General features: G+C 36.7%; 1 protein-coding gene across 1 annotated transcript; it reads right to left on the minus strand.

Annotated features, from left to right (window-relative positions):
- Nucleotides 1–6,569: 6,569 nt before the first annotated feature.
- LOC107042574 (probable peroxisomal acyl-coenzyme A oxidase 1) lies at nucleotides 6,570–14,990 on the minus strand. The gene is made up of 8 exons (XM_015263670.1): nucleotides 14,584–14,990; nucleotides 11,701–11,860; nucleotides 10,233–10,401; nucleotides 9,586–9,709; nucleotides 9,240–9,359; nucleotides 8,812–9,097; nucleotides 8,571–8,733; nucleotides 6,570–8,016 (listed from the first exon to the last, which is right to left on the minus strand). The coding sequence occupies exons 1-8, from the start codon at nucleotides 14,699–14,701 to the stop codon at nucleotides 7,156–7,158; spliced, it is 2,001 nt and encodes a 666-aa protein (XP_015119156.1). The 5' UTR covers nucleotides 14,702–14,990; the 3' UTR covers nucleotides 6,570–7,155.
- Nucleotides 14,991–15,177: the final 187 nt, after the last annotated feature.

Here is a 15,177-nt window from a genome sequence, read left to right on the forward strand (position 1 = left end):
CCCCCCCCCCTCTCTCTCTCTCTCTCTTTCCCTCAGCCCGCCCCAACTCCTCTCACAATGCAGAAGACATTCTAAAAAATTTCTTCTGTCTTCTCACCACCCCAACGGAACCCCCTAAAAATCCCCTTCACAAGCAACAATCAACAGAAAAAAAAAACCTCGATCCCTGCTCAAAACACACCCCCCAGAAATTCCAAATGCGTTTTACATAGAACGAGTGATAAATACGAGTGGAAAAAAAATAATGTGTGTATGTGTATAGGACTGAGAGAAGTTTATTGTGAGTCGTCCAAATCCTCCAATAATGTTTTTTTTTTATTTTCTTTTTTTTACATTACGCCTTTGTACGGTGGCAACTGATGGAAGAGAGGCTCCGGGGGGTCGTGGATCCTCCCAAGAGTCCATCTCCTCCACTTTTTATGTTTCGAGAGAATCCCTTTTGCGTCCGTTGGTCTCCCTGGTCTCCTCAGTCAAGTAATTTCCCTTCATGACAATCCTCGATTACTGGAGGATTTATTGTGGGTAATTGTGACACAGATGATGAGGAAATTGTGCAGTCCTGTCTTTTTCCAGTGGCTAATGATTTTTATTCGATTTAACGAATTATTGTACTGGGGTTTTGGGGGGTTTTCGCCAGCTGGAACGAGAGAGGAACTGCAGTTTTAGTCTAACCCCTCTCTCCCCCCTCCCCCTCACCCGCCCCCCATGGAGTAGCGCACACGAGTCTTGACTGACTGAAACACACGTTTGCCATATTGATCGTGAAATTATGCCGAAACTTGATCCAAGAGATCTCTTCGTGTTTTTTTTTTAATTGTATTTATTGTGCGATTGGGTGCAGTAATTATTTATTTGCACGGTTAATTCGATGAAAATTGTGGATTATTGAGATTTTTTTTTGCTCGTCCCAGAGTTGATTGTCTTTTTATTGATTAATTAGTAATTGTAATCATTCGAATTGGTGTTCATTGGGATACACTGAAACTGGCAACTAGAGATTAATTGAAATAGAGAGGATTTAATGGATATGTGAATTAAAACGCGTCTACGGTGGCATTTTACTTTTCTCAAACATTTGTATCTAAATATTGGTAGGATTTAATATTTAATCGTTAATTCTACGGCTATTTGTAAATTCGACACTTTCCTACCATTGTATTCGATACGTCGATTATCGAGAGACAGATGATATTTAACAATGAAACATGGATAACTCAGTAAATTATGCGGATGGAAAAATATTTGAGGGTAGGGAATTGTGTATACGATGGGGGGGACAGATGTATGATTGGAACGGTGGCGAAGAGGTGGAACGTAATTATTTTGTTTTTTAGTTCTTGTGGTGCGCAGTCAGGAGATAATTTTTCTTGGAAATTTCGTCAGTGGAAAAATTCTGATTACATTATCGTTCAAAATTATTAGTTTGAAAAATACATGGAGAGTAGCGAGAATAGTTCATTCACATTCTGCTAAATTTGGAATTATCTCGATAGAGAGTAGTTTTAGAAAAAAATGTCAGAAGACACTTTCTGCTACAAATTTCTTCAGCTAAAAAAAAGTCCTCATAACATTTTTTTTTTAACAAACGGTTTTCGAGGTAAATGTCAAATTAGTCAATTCGAATTTCGAGTTGTTTCATTTCGAAGACAATATCTCACTAACGAGTGGCTCTAGGGTACAAAATAAAGAGATACATATCTCTTTATTTCTAAAACCATGACAAAATGGTGAAATAGTTACGTTCACTCATTTCGCAACAGAACTATTGAACGAAATTTATTAAAAACGATGAATATCACACCGATACTGCCACATTAATCTAAGAAATATGAATATGGTATGGGTAAGAGCATTGAATTCCACCTTAGAGCAGCATCGATTCTCCTCACATCGTAGGTAAACTGCAATTGAAAGAAAAAAAGAAATCCATCGTCTACCAGTTGGACAATTCACCAAAATATTTGTTACATTCCGACGAAAAATTGCACTAGCGAAGCATTTTAAATTCGTTGCAAAACAATAACAATTTATACTTCATTGTTACAACTTCTTCATTTCTGATGAAGTCAAGAGTAAAAAGTGTTTCTTTTCACTGTGAAGTACGTAATTATTTATTATGAAATCTAATTGCGCATGTTTTTGGCAGTTAGTGTGGAATTAGGCGAGTCATACGTTGATATGACTTTCGATTGAACTTTTTTTTTGTAACCATGACAGTTTTCATTTGAATAAATAAACGCACATTGGCGCAAAGTTGATTGGTGTCGTGCGTGAATCCATGATTATTTATGAGAAAACAAACATTGAATAAATTAATGCTGCAGTGATGGGTTTTTTCGCAAGGATCTCCGGAATGAATCGGTTTGAGAATTCATCGAGAGATTTTTTCTGCAGCTGATGAAATGCAGTGAAAAATTCTCTTCACGAATTCGTTGGAACAGTCTCGTCCCAGAGGCACTTGGTTTTCAATATAAATGTGATTTTTGACATTTCTTTTTTCTCTCTGTCTATCTCCAACTGTAAATTTCGTTTCTCCTCGGCGAAGCGAGGATCACGTGTCGATTTAATAAAATCATCATCATCATCATCATTAGGTGATACACGTCCTAATCCTCAAGTCCCTCCAGAAATCTCCATTTGTCTCGATTCAAGTCAGAATTTTAAAATCTCCATCGTAATAAACCGAGAAAAACCACAGACAGGATGCATCGTTAGCTATTAATTAATTGTCCACATGCATCGGAAATCGGGGAAACTGGCAAGACAGGTACGATTATCACGACTAAAATCAATCATCAATAGAAAGAAAAAAGCATAAAATCCAATTACACCAGACAAGTACATCAACTCTATTCAACCCTTCAACCATTGATTCCGCAATTATCTCGATGACGAATCTCAGGAGACTTTTTTCGCAGATGATAAGATTCCCTACAAAAAAGGTCTCCCTCCCATTTTGCACGAAACTTTTTGTATTGAAGAGTCGGTGAAGATATTTCTCACGTATGTCTTCATCTCGTAAAGTGATTCTCCATTATTTACTACAATGACACATGTGTCCAACGATTTCCATCATTTACAATCGAAACATTCTGCGAACAGCAGAATTCATACAAATATGAAATTATGGATTTTCTCACCTGCTCAAAATCCACAAAACCTGAAGAAATGTCATTGAATAATCCCCAGTGATTTGTAAACTCAGCGCGAGCTCATTCAATCACTCAATAAAATGAACATAAAAATTGATAAATTGATATAAAGAAAAAGCCCAATTGTCTACTTTTTAATTAAGAAGAAAAATGATAATTATAATGAAATCATATTTTATAAGAGGGTGTATTCAATAATACTTATAGCAATTGAGCATAAGAGATGGAGAAAAAAAAATTATAATGTGTCTGATACAACAGACCAGGTGGACGAATGAAATGATAATTTTTGCGAAAGATAACATAATGACAAATATTTAATAGTTATTAAAACGTATCGTTAATTACTATCATTTACCCCTTCCCCAGTCTTCAAATCGTTGAGTAATCGATATATTCCCCTCCCCCCTCCCCCCAGCATATCTACATATATGTGTATATATCAATCTCATCCACAAAACTCACTGGAACATCCCATATATACATGTATATGTACTTATTCGCCCGTGAGTGCAGAGTTTAACCGAAAATAACAATTTCCGCCTTCGTTAATCGAGTATACAAATTTTCCCCTGTTGTAATGTTTTTCCTCGTTTTGCTTGTCCTCGTTATTTCAAAATATATATATTTCATTTCATTATGGTCGATATGAACCATCTGTGAAATAATTACACGTGAAAATTTAATTGAAAAAAAAAATCCTAAACTGGTGGTTATTATTATGACGATGTGAGAAATGATTGAATAATTACACAGGCTTTCGCGTTCGTGCGCTCGCGGACGCGTAGGAATAAACATAATACGTTATAATTAATTAACAGAAGATGAAAACATGAATTAACGATAATTGCACTATATTAGTATGAATAACAATTATTGTATGTGGTCGCTCCTATTCTGTAAATAAACACTACTGTATAAGATTAATGTTTGTGGTGTTATTATTCCAATTTTAATTTGATAAAAATTCATCTTTACAAGTCTGAGTGAATTTTACATCGGCCTTGCGGTTACTGGAGGAAAATAAAATTGAAAACTCGGTTTGAGCATAAATAAACTTACGTTTCGACCCACTCTGCAGATTCTGCAATAAATTGTGGGAGGAAAACACTGCAAGCACAGATTTTACAATGTGTGAAGTGTTGTTATTGTGAATATTTGACGTTTGAGGACTTGACTCCTCGACGAATAATTTTTTTTGGATATCCTTAAGGGACAAAACGTATTCATTGACCTATTTTTTGTTTTCGTTTATTCCTTACCGTAATTTATTTACTACAGTACAAAGAAACATTAATACAATTGCTTAATTGCTTGCCTTTTTAGTAATGATCAATATTTTTTTCGTCATTTTTGTGACACGAAATTCCGTCCCTTTTTTCGCATCGAAAAAGGAGATTTTAAAAAATTTTTAATGGAAACGATTGTAAAAATAATAGAAACGAGTCAATTGCTCTTTTAGGATCGGAAAGTTGATCAATAGAAATTGTATATCAGAATAATTACAACCGTTTAGGATACCACAGCTTCTCTCGATCGCCGAACATTCTGAACCCACTCTTTTGATGGGAGGAGGGAAGGCTCTAAAAAAAGATTTTTTTAAGGAGAGAAATAGAATGGCGGAGGAATTCTATAGATAATTTTCATCGTGGGCGTATTTACGAAAATGGAAAGACGAGGTAGGACTGCAGATAATGCTAGCAATGTGCCGTATATTCAACGTTTTGCTTTCACTCGTTGAGGATTTGCATCCGCACGTGCTCAGGCCCTTGTTTATCGATGTATTTTCATTCAGTATTTTCATCATCGGATTTTGGAAAATGACGGGAACGATTTTTCGAAGTTAGTTGGCTCCAACAGGACGAAAGACTCGTCGGTGATTCGGTAGAAAAGCATTCTCTTGGGGCTTTAAATTCTATCATCATGAAGGAGAAAGGGTCTAAGGGAACTGTAACACATGGAAAAACAGCACCGATATTTGGGGTGCTGAAGTGGAGTTGGATCACAGCGCTTGTGCCGTTGATTATCAGTTACTTCACGACGTGGGTCTGTTGAGTATTGAAATATCAATTTCGTAAATATAATCTTTCATTTCAATTTCAAATTTTTTTTTCAGAAATATTCCACTCTACTACTGGCACTCATGCTCTTCTTGTTGACTGTCTCCTTTCGGGGTTTCAAAGTAAATAATTTTTTATATTGAAAAGCCCGGAGTTCCAGGAATTTTTAGACGACAATTCATCATGAGACTCTTCATCCCCTTCTCAAATTTTCTTTAATCGAAAAATCAATCTTAAAAAAAATTCCCAACGTATTTTTTTATTTTTTTTTAATAGTCACAAATTTTCGTTCCTTAATTATGAAAAATGCGGGAGAAGATACATTATTAAGTGTATTGGTCAACCAAAGTAGCTTTATGTTCAATGGATCGATTATATGCCCGAAATTTTTTATGAGGATCAATTAGAATGAGTGAATTTTCACAGAAAGAATGGAGAATTAATGGAAACAGTAGAAAAAAATGCACCTGTCCGTAATAGAGTAATAAAAGACCAGGTAGATGCATGAGGACCATTAAACATAGAGTTAGTATTAATAAATGAAGTTTATACATAACATTTGGGCGAGAGTTTCCTTTAGATATTAATAGAAATTTTGCTAAACAAATAAATATCAAAATGCATCCCCTCTCGTGTTTTTTTATAACTGAGGCTATCCAAGTACTTCGGCTATTTTTTCTCCAGTGAAATGTTGTTCTATTTTTTTTGTCGAACATCAGAGTTTCCATTTGAGTCCCATTTGACCCCAAGTTTCCGGACATTTTATTCAAAAAACTATTTTATTCAATTTAAAAAAAATTTAATTCTTAATTTTGAGTGGCCGGAGACAATTTTGGCCGATAAAATCAGATTCCTGTAATAGTATTTAAAAATTTTTTTGGCACCTCTGTTCATCATGCAAAATTGAACCTCAAAAAGCCCCTGTATATTTTTTTAAATCAAAAATTAATATTAAATGACATTATTATTAGGATGAAACGTCTCCAGTTGAACTGACGTGTGACCCCATCAATAATTGCTAGAGTAATTACGATTTCCTTTCAGTGGTGGGTGTACAGAGGAACGAAGCAGATGGTGAAGAAGAGATTCACGAAGAGAGTCAGCTTGACCTCGAGCCTCAGCTCTAATTAGAAGAAACAGTGAATAATAAACGAGAAAAAAAGAATGCATCATTAAAGTCGCATCGAATCAACTGTTTTCAACAGTCGAACATTAGTCTCATAAAATCAAACTCTTCATCCATCCATTTTATATTCACCACTGGAAGTGTAAATCATCGTAAGTGTGATCTGTCGATAATAATGATTCAATAAAAATTAACGATCATGAATACCAATAAACAAACTTACAACTGTCATACGATTGAAGCATAATTTTATTGAAAATATATCCTCTCATCAACAGTATCGTAAACATTTCTCACTACTCTACTTAACGAGTATTAAATTTTACTATCAAGGAACACCTCACCGTAAGAAAATGTAAACTCTTCTAACAATTCAAAATTCTCAATCAAAAATATAATTCCATTCATAAAAATATCATAAAGGCACAATGATCGATTGCACTGGAGTACGGAGTGCAGCATGAAGTATTTCATGTTGATGTGACTTCTCGTCAAATTGCCCCAGAGATAAATGCCAGAAAATTGTAAAATTTGGCAAGAATGAAAATGTATATGCCCTGGAATACTTAAACATGAATTAATGCATCTTACTCCAATTATCACGAAATCATTCCCAGGACGACTGATTCTAGAGAAAAATCTCAAAGTCCATTTGTTCTTTTTCCCTGAAATCCCCCAATCCCAGAATAATTCAATAATTAACATGACTATCATATTGATAACATGACAAGTACGACCCGAAGAGTTTCACTCGCCCCTTTCATTCGCCAAAATTCTCAAATCCTTCTTACCTCCCCCCCCCTGTCCAATAAAATGCCTACAAATTACTCTTGAGTAGAGGTTTCAAATACAGATGAAAAGACTTGTTAACAGTCTCCTTATTCAACGGGCTCTTCATGGCCTCCTGATAGAGTCTCTCATAGACATTTCCATCATAAGCCCCAAGCGCAGAGCCCAGCACCTCGTCACTGATGTCGAAGCCATCGACAATGCCCACAGCATTGACCCTAATTTCCCCAAGAAGCTCCTGCAGACGTTTCTCGAGAACTGGTACATCCTGAGACCTCAGACACGAGAACCTGAGAAAGTCCCCAACCCTCTGGAGGACCCAGTAGATAGCGTAGAGCTCGCAGAGTTGCTTGAGGACATCTAAAAGCTCCTTCGAGACGTTCTCCCTGGACTTGATCCACTCGACAAACCGCGAGACCATGAAGACTCGACAGTGTGACTCAGCAGCCTGAGCCAGCTCGATGCTCGTGTGATTCCAGGCGTCCTCGGGGCACTCCCCAGCCCTGATCCTCCGGTCCATGTTGTCAGTTGCCAGTTTTATCTTGCCAGCTGCCACTGCCTGGTGCCCTGTCACGATGCACGTCAGGGTATTCTTCCAGGGCCTCTGTTTACCCCCTTTCCATAATATCGACAGGTAATCGACTGTCGGAGTGAGGGTGTTACCACTCACTGCTTGCCTGTAGGCTTTCACCAGGTAGCGAGCTGTTTGCAGTAATAATACAGTATTCTCACCCTCGTAAGTACATACCGCTGTTAGCAGGCCATAAGTCGCTGGCAAATTACTCGCTGTCATGTAACCGTGACCACCGCACGATAGTCGCAGTTGTTCCACTCCATTGGCTGCGTCCGAGGAGGCCACGGCTTTCAGGCAACATGCTAGCGCGTGCAACTGAAATCAAAGGGAATAATTACTTGATTTTTAGTTTAAAGCTCGTTATTCATTCATTCATAGAACTCTTCTATATTAACGGAATTTGTGACTGACGTTGACTAAGGTTTAAATATACTCACCGAAATTTAAAAATAATCAAAGTAAAATAATTGAAAATATGGAACTGTCAATTTTCTATCAAGTAAGCAATACTAAATTTCATAAAAAGAATTTTCGGTTTACCAAATGATCGTCAATCTTTACAACTTGATTATTGATTGATAAAATGATTCGGAATTTGAATATTTAAAGTGATGATTACTTTAATAATTAACAATAATATTGTTAATAATTAACAATTTTTAGAGTGGTATTAACGAATTGACTACTTCAAATTTTAACGGTAATTCTAATTTAATAATGGATCGAGAATGATTTGATCAATGACAATGAAACAAATGAAACAAATAAAACAGAAGTGGATGAGCAAAAAAATTCCTAGAGATCCTATTCGTTTTCTCTCACACATTTGTCATTAAATTTATAATAAAAAATGATTCTAATTGTTTTACCTCTGGAAGTCTCTCCAATTCTCCCTGATATAGTTCAGCAGACACACTATTATACATCTGCCAGATCCATTCTGCTGACAATGAGAATGACAAACATGCAGCTAAATGTGGAAATAGTTTATACTGTTGAGTTACAAAGTCGATGATTTGACACTCGGGTTGGCTGCAAATGAAGAAATTCATTGGATAGATAAATCGAGATTGTCTACTCATGTAAACTAATGTGGAACATCATACTCACTCGGCTTTTATCTGACTCTGACGTCTAACCGCACTGTATCTGACGGCAATTGTAACCGCTTTGGATAAATATCTCGCAATATCTGTAACTAATACAACTCTGACAAACATCATCGTTCCATATGTAAGCTTATCAGTCTTGGGCTTGATGTATGTGCCGTCCTCGAGGACTTGGGAATTCTTCATTAGCATATGGTCACGGGGAATTCGGACGTTATCAAAGCCGAGAAAGCCATTGTTTGTGCCATTCATGCCTAATTTTGTTCCAATTTCGCCTATTTTTATTCCTGGAGAGGAAAATTTGATTTTTTTAGAAATTGGGCACGATTTTTTTGTCAGAGGAAGACATGAAACAATGTGTAACAACGCGTAAAATTTTTTTTTAAAGATCATTGTATTATTCAATGAATAAGATTAATTAAGAATTACCTGGAATCGGTTCGTGAGTCTCTTCATCTCTCAGTTGGACAATGAAAGGGTGAATCCCCTTACATTCACCTTGAGTGTAAAGCTGAGCTACAACGATAGCATAATTCGCTGTTTGTCCCACTGAAAAAAATCCAAGAAACCTATTCAACAATATTTTTTCACCCGTAAATGACGAGCTAAATAAACGAAATATACAATTCTGTTGCCTCATAACTCAATTCTACATTGCAGATATTTTTTGCAGCTGAGGAAATTTCTCACAGCATAATTAGTTTTCTCACTTATTATTGAGTTCATTGTATGGTAAAACAAAATGCAAAAAATCTACTCTTTCAACTTTACGTACATCCTCCGGGCCACCATTTGTACGAAGTTCTAGTCGGGCTGTTGAGAACAAATTCTTTAGTCTCTGGGTCATAAACAGCTGTTGTTTCCAATCCCCTAATGAATGTTCCATGTCCCAGTTCTGTCTGTTAAAAGAAGTAGAATCAGTTCAGTTGCGGATTGTGAGTGACAAAAATGACCGGTTAAATGACCGCCAATGACCACCACATAATCAGAAAAAAATGAGCAAAATAGAAATGATGCACGGAGAGAAATGTTCAGCAAAAATTTCGGAACTCACAGTTCACTCACCGATTACAGAATCGATTCAGAAAATTTAAGTGACGGTATCGTAATTTTTCACAGGAGTTTCAGGTAAAAATTACAACGCTCGGGAAAAATTCCGTGACAGTTCCGTAAAATTTCCTACAACCACATTTCGCTCCGGAATTCCCTAAAAATACGCAATTTTTATTGAATATTTCTCTCCGCGTGGCCAATTTGCAACTATATAGACGATTTTTGGGCATTTTGGCTCATGTTTAACGCAGCTTAACTGTGACGGTCATTTTGCATAGAAAATTCGGTGAGGGTCAGAAACCGGTCATTTACGCCTGACCTGACCGAAAGGGAAAATGCCGATCATTCCACATTTCTGCCGTCGAGTACCTGTGCGTAAGTTCCAATGATATTGCATGCCCATGCCCGAGAGATCCAGTAGCCCTGCTGCTCAACGGTACCCTGCCCCATAATAGCCGGTATAAACATGACGTAATGTAGAGCTAATGGGTTACCATCTTTGCAAATTCCACTGCCCAGCATGCCCCCCAGCACTTGTCTAAAATCATTATAATCATTACCAATACCAGTAATTTTAGCTTCACCAATTGCCTCAATAAATGCTCATCTGCCATGTATGGAAATATTCCTGCGGCATTCGTTGGGAAATTGATTTCGTGCCTTTTTTATGGACATGAGACAGAATGGGATAAAAAATTCGTGTGAATTCTTTGATTGCTGGTGGAAGCTGATCGATTATTCATGTTTGAGACTTTTCAATTCAAATCAAATCAAACAATTCAATTTTTTGTTCATTTTTAACTTGCAATTTTTATGGTCCCAAGAAGACTTGTTTGTGCATTCGTTCGAAATTGATTTCGTGCCTTTTTTATGGACATGAGACAGAATGGGATAAAAAATTCGTGTGAATTCTTTGATTGCCGGTGGAAGCTGATCGATTATTCATGTTTGAGACTTTTTAATTCAAATCAAATCAAACAATTCAATTTTTTTTCATTTTTAACTTGTAATTTTTATGGACCCAAGAAGACTTGTTTGTGCATTCGTTCGATTTTCTCTTAGTGTCGACGTGTGGCATGCTTTTTTGCCATCAGAAAAGATGATGAAATGTAGAAGAAGTGTCGAGTGATGATACGCAGTTTTCCTGAGGCTTCCGTTAGGAAATTTTTTTCTTACCAATTTTCAGTGGAAATAAGGGAGAACGAGGTGGAACGAACTGCCGTTAATCGACTTTAAATCAATGAAATGGAACTCGATCAAATGGACCGATTTCAACGAGTCAAATCTCATTTTCAAGTATGAAAAAGTATCTGTGGGATGAAAAAAAAATTATTCGACCTCATTCTGCCAATTTCCAGTTACTGTACGGTCCCCTCTCGATCATAATTTTTAAATGCATTATTCTATTGCCATTTTGCCTATAAAAACCCACAGCATGCATTCTCTGAATGAGTTTTCCCTCCTAATTTTTTAATTTCGCATTGAAAAGCCAAGGAAGCAACGATGAAAAATTATGTCATGAGATATTCATTATAAAATCTTTTATAGATAGTTTCACAGAAAATAGTCTGAATCTCCCATGGATTCTGTTCTCTATCGGACACTGAAATTTCTAAGAATGCATAAAAATGAATTTTTTAATTGAATGTTTCCACATGTATTTGTAATCGTGACAGCGCTCATCCACTCGTAGTAATGTTCACAGTGAACACACGTCGATGCAAATGTAGTGATTAACGCCGAGTGTGCCTCACTCTAATTACTATTTATCGCAATGCAAATGACTCGAGTGACTGCGAATGAGTGAGTGCATCTGTTCAGTAAACTGCATACTAACGAGTACATATCGATCTCCCCCTTTCCCAAATCCTGCAACTGTTGCACTTTCTTTAGGAGAATACATGCCCTCCTGACGGCATCCTCGTACACCTCTTTGTGGCTCTTGTACGTCGCAGGTACGTCATCCTGCAGCTCAGGATCATTCAGAAAGTATTGCTCTGGAAGCAGAGGGGTAAAAACTTGATTTAACTGGACTACAACCTCTGTCCAAGAGAAACAGGTTCTGAGGGGTCAGAAAAATACTTTTCATTGCGTAAACCGACAAAAAAACAGCTGGGGAATGTCTGTAGTATTCCCAATTCGTGAAAATCCACGGAAAAAAATTACATTGTCCCGTGAAACTCTTGCAGAGTCATCGTAATGACCGATCAACGAGACCATTCGACTTAATTATTGGACAGAAGAGTTTTCGATAGACTTGTGGTCGCGGGGACATCTTTATCGGAGGAAGTTCGAAGCCACAAGAAAGGTCTCTGGAATTTCCTGTTTCCTTCAGTTTTGGGGAAAGTTTGGAGAAACTAATTTGTCTCGATCAAAAGTATTTTTAGCTAATTCATTATTCCGACACTCTCACATCTGTTATTGGAAATCATCTCACGATTTGGCGGAGAGGAACATTTCATGAGGATTTTTTTGTAGGAAAAAGTTAGGGCTGCATATAACGTCTAAATGATGATGACAAAGCGCAATGACGTCAGTATCTCTTTGAAATTTATAGATATGTAATGACGAAGTGCATTATACAGTCAATCGACTGTTCTCATTTTTATATTTTATTATTTAAACTTTGCAGGTCTGAATTTGAATCTCGATATTGAAGCATTAGAAAACTTTTTAAAAATCTGAAAGAAAATTAGAAAGTTTATTTTTGGAGGAAGATTGGTGAAATAATTTTAAAATTGCAATTTTTAAATATTGCGAGCATTTTCTGTAAATAATTTATGAACAATCAATTTTTCACCATAAATATTATTTGTTCGGAATCGTAACAAATTTCATATTCAGAATTTTACCAGAAATCGATTTGATGCCTAAAAGAATAATAATTCTGTGCGAAATATTATTTGAATGACGCTGAATATTCATGATTTTTTCACATTTTTCTCGCGCAATTTAATTGACAAATTTGATGATTGAAAATCGTTGAATCTACAGTGTGGTCAGTACCGAGCAGTAAAATTTACCACTTGGATATCCTTAAATAAGAACAATATTTATAAAAAGCAAATTCAAATGAGTGGAATGACTCAACGTCTACCAAATTGACCGCTAGAAATCCGCCAAGCGATTTATCTTGAAGCCAAGTACTTCTTAAAGCTGATATTTCCGGCAAACAATATCTCTTGAACATGTTCTCAAAAAATGATTAATTATTAACATCATTTAACCCTCGAACGTGTGCTACCGAGCATGTCAAATGGAAATTCCACCGAGTGAATGCATGATATCTTCCCAGTGACACTTCAGACTTTGATTGTCCCATTTGTCAAAGATACTGGAGTCAAGATAAAACAATGACCAACGTGAGATAATTAAACTCATTCTTGAATAAAAACAATGTTTAAAAAAAGCAAAATCAAATGAGTTAAATGACTCAACGTCCACCAAATTCACCACTAGAAATGCCCAAGACGATTTATCTTGAAGACAAGTAGTTCTTAAAGCTGATATTTCCAGCAAACAATAGCGTCAGTGACCCAGTCATGGAACCCTTGAGAAACGAGGCCCAGTTATGGAACCGTATTGTTTTCAGTAACTTAGAAGTATTGTTGAGTGGATATTTTTGGCTTCAGAGAACGTAGCAGGCCTTAGTGTCCATTTAACTTCGTTCATCACAGCAAATATGTAGGGTTACATGGATTTTAGACTAGATTTAACGCTGATTCCATAACTAATGTTCAAGGCGTTTTGAACATGTTTTGAACATGTTCTCAAAAAATGACTCATTATTATCGTCATTTAACATTCGGACATTCGCTATCGAACATATTAAAAGGAAATTCCACCGAGTCAGTGCATTGTATCTTCCCATCTCACAATTCAGACTTTGATTGTACCATTCGCCAAACACTGGAGCCCAGATAAAACCATGACCGGCGTAGAATAACGAAACCCGTTCTTAATAACCCGTCAGTAGGCGCGCTCTTTTCAGTATCTCTCTCGCACTGGAGAGACGTCCTGTAGGCTGACTAGTGCTGCGTGAGCGAAATGCTCATAGCGCGACTACTGTCGGTTTAAATTTAAAAAAAACAAAAAACAAATTCTAATGAGTGGACGAGTCAACCCCGACACATTGACGACTAGAATAGACCTTTTCATTCTGGAAATCTAGGGAAAATATCTATTCCCTTCATCGACCTGAGAAATCTCTGGAAAAATGATGAGAAATTCTGATAGCTATTGACAGTTGAGATGATGTACATTTTCGTCTTCAAAATGAGGATTTATGTGTAATTCGGTAAAGACGAGTTTTCCTTTCAATTGATAATTATACAAAATCAATTATTCAATAACAATTTAATACCAATAATTATTTAATGATCTAATGTTTTGAGTTTTAAAATTCAATTTTAAATTCACTCAAGTTTTTTACTATATTTCGATTGTTGTTTGGGCGCACAATTCAATAAACAATGGAGAACACAAAAATTGATAAGTTAATACACCCACCAATGAAAATCACGAATTTGGAAACACACAAATATTCTGACTGGTCATTAACGTTTGAAGAACTTTTCTGATAAATTTGCTAAGGACATCATTTGTTTGTGTTCTGTTGACTCAAGTTTTCGTAGTTGAAACGTCACCCGGTTGAAAAGCCATGAATTCGAATGCAAAAGTCTGTTCCTCGAACAATCATCAATTAATTCGTAATTTTCACCTCTTTCCCTGCGTGCCGCAGTCTTCTCAGGACCCCCATCGAGCGTATGCGTCAGCTCCTCCGGATCAAACGTACAATTGTCCCTCTCCCGCTGCAGATCCTCATTGATAGTTGTCATCTCAACAATTGGCAACACCAAACCCGTCAATTACCCAAACAACTTGTATTGCGAAACACCAAAAGCCTCATGCAATCCCAATTCCCCACACTTGCTTTCACTTTATCCCCTTCGACCGGTGAATTTCCAACCGCCAACAATTCCTCAAATATTATTTGACCGCTCCACTGACGGCGGAATACTGGCGCACACTAAACGAGTTTCTCATGCTGTACGTCAAGTACTTGAACTTTTTTCTCCTTTTATTTCTTTCCTTTCTATTCGCGGACGTGTTTCGCACAATAACATCTCGTGGACAGATGACTTGGGGAGTTGGAGGTGCCTCTGCGCGTGCGCGCTAGCTTCTCATGGCGCTGGTGTTCCAATTGTTGAGTTTGAATCGTATTTTCCCGGGCGAAAAGTCAATTGAACGTTAAAACCAGAATTTTTTCATGATTTTTACCATCGAGCATTCGATGAAAATGATTATTTTTCTT

This window comes from Diachasma alloeum, unplaced genomic scaffold, assembly GCF_001412515.2.
Source record: "Diachasma alloeum isolate Michigan unplaced genomic scaffold, Dall2.0 Dall_scaffold_00494, whole genome shotgun sequence".
NCBI lineage: Eukaryota > Metazoa > Arthropoda > Insecta > Hymenoptera > Braconidae > Diachasma > Diachasma alloeum.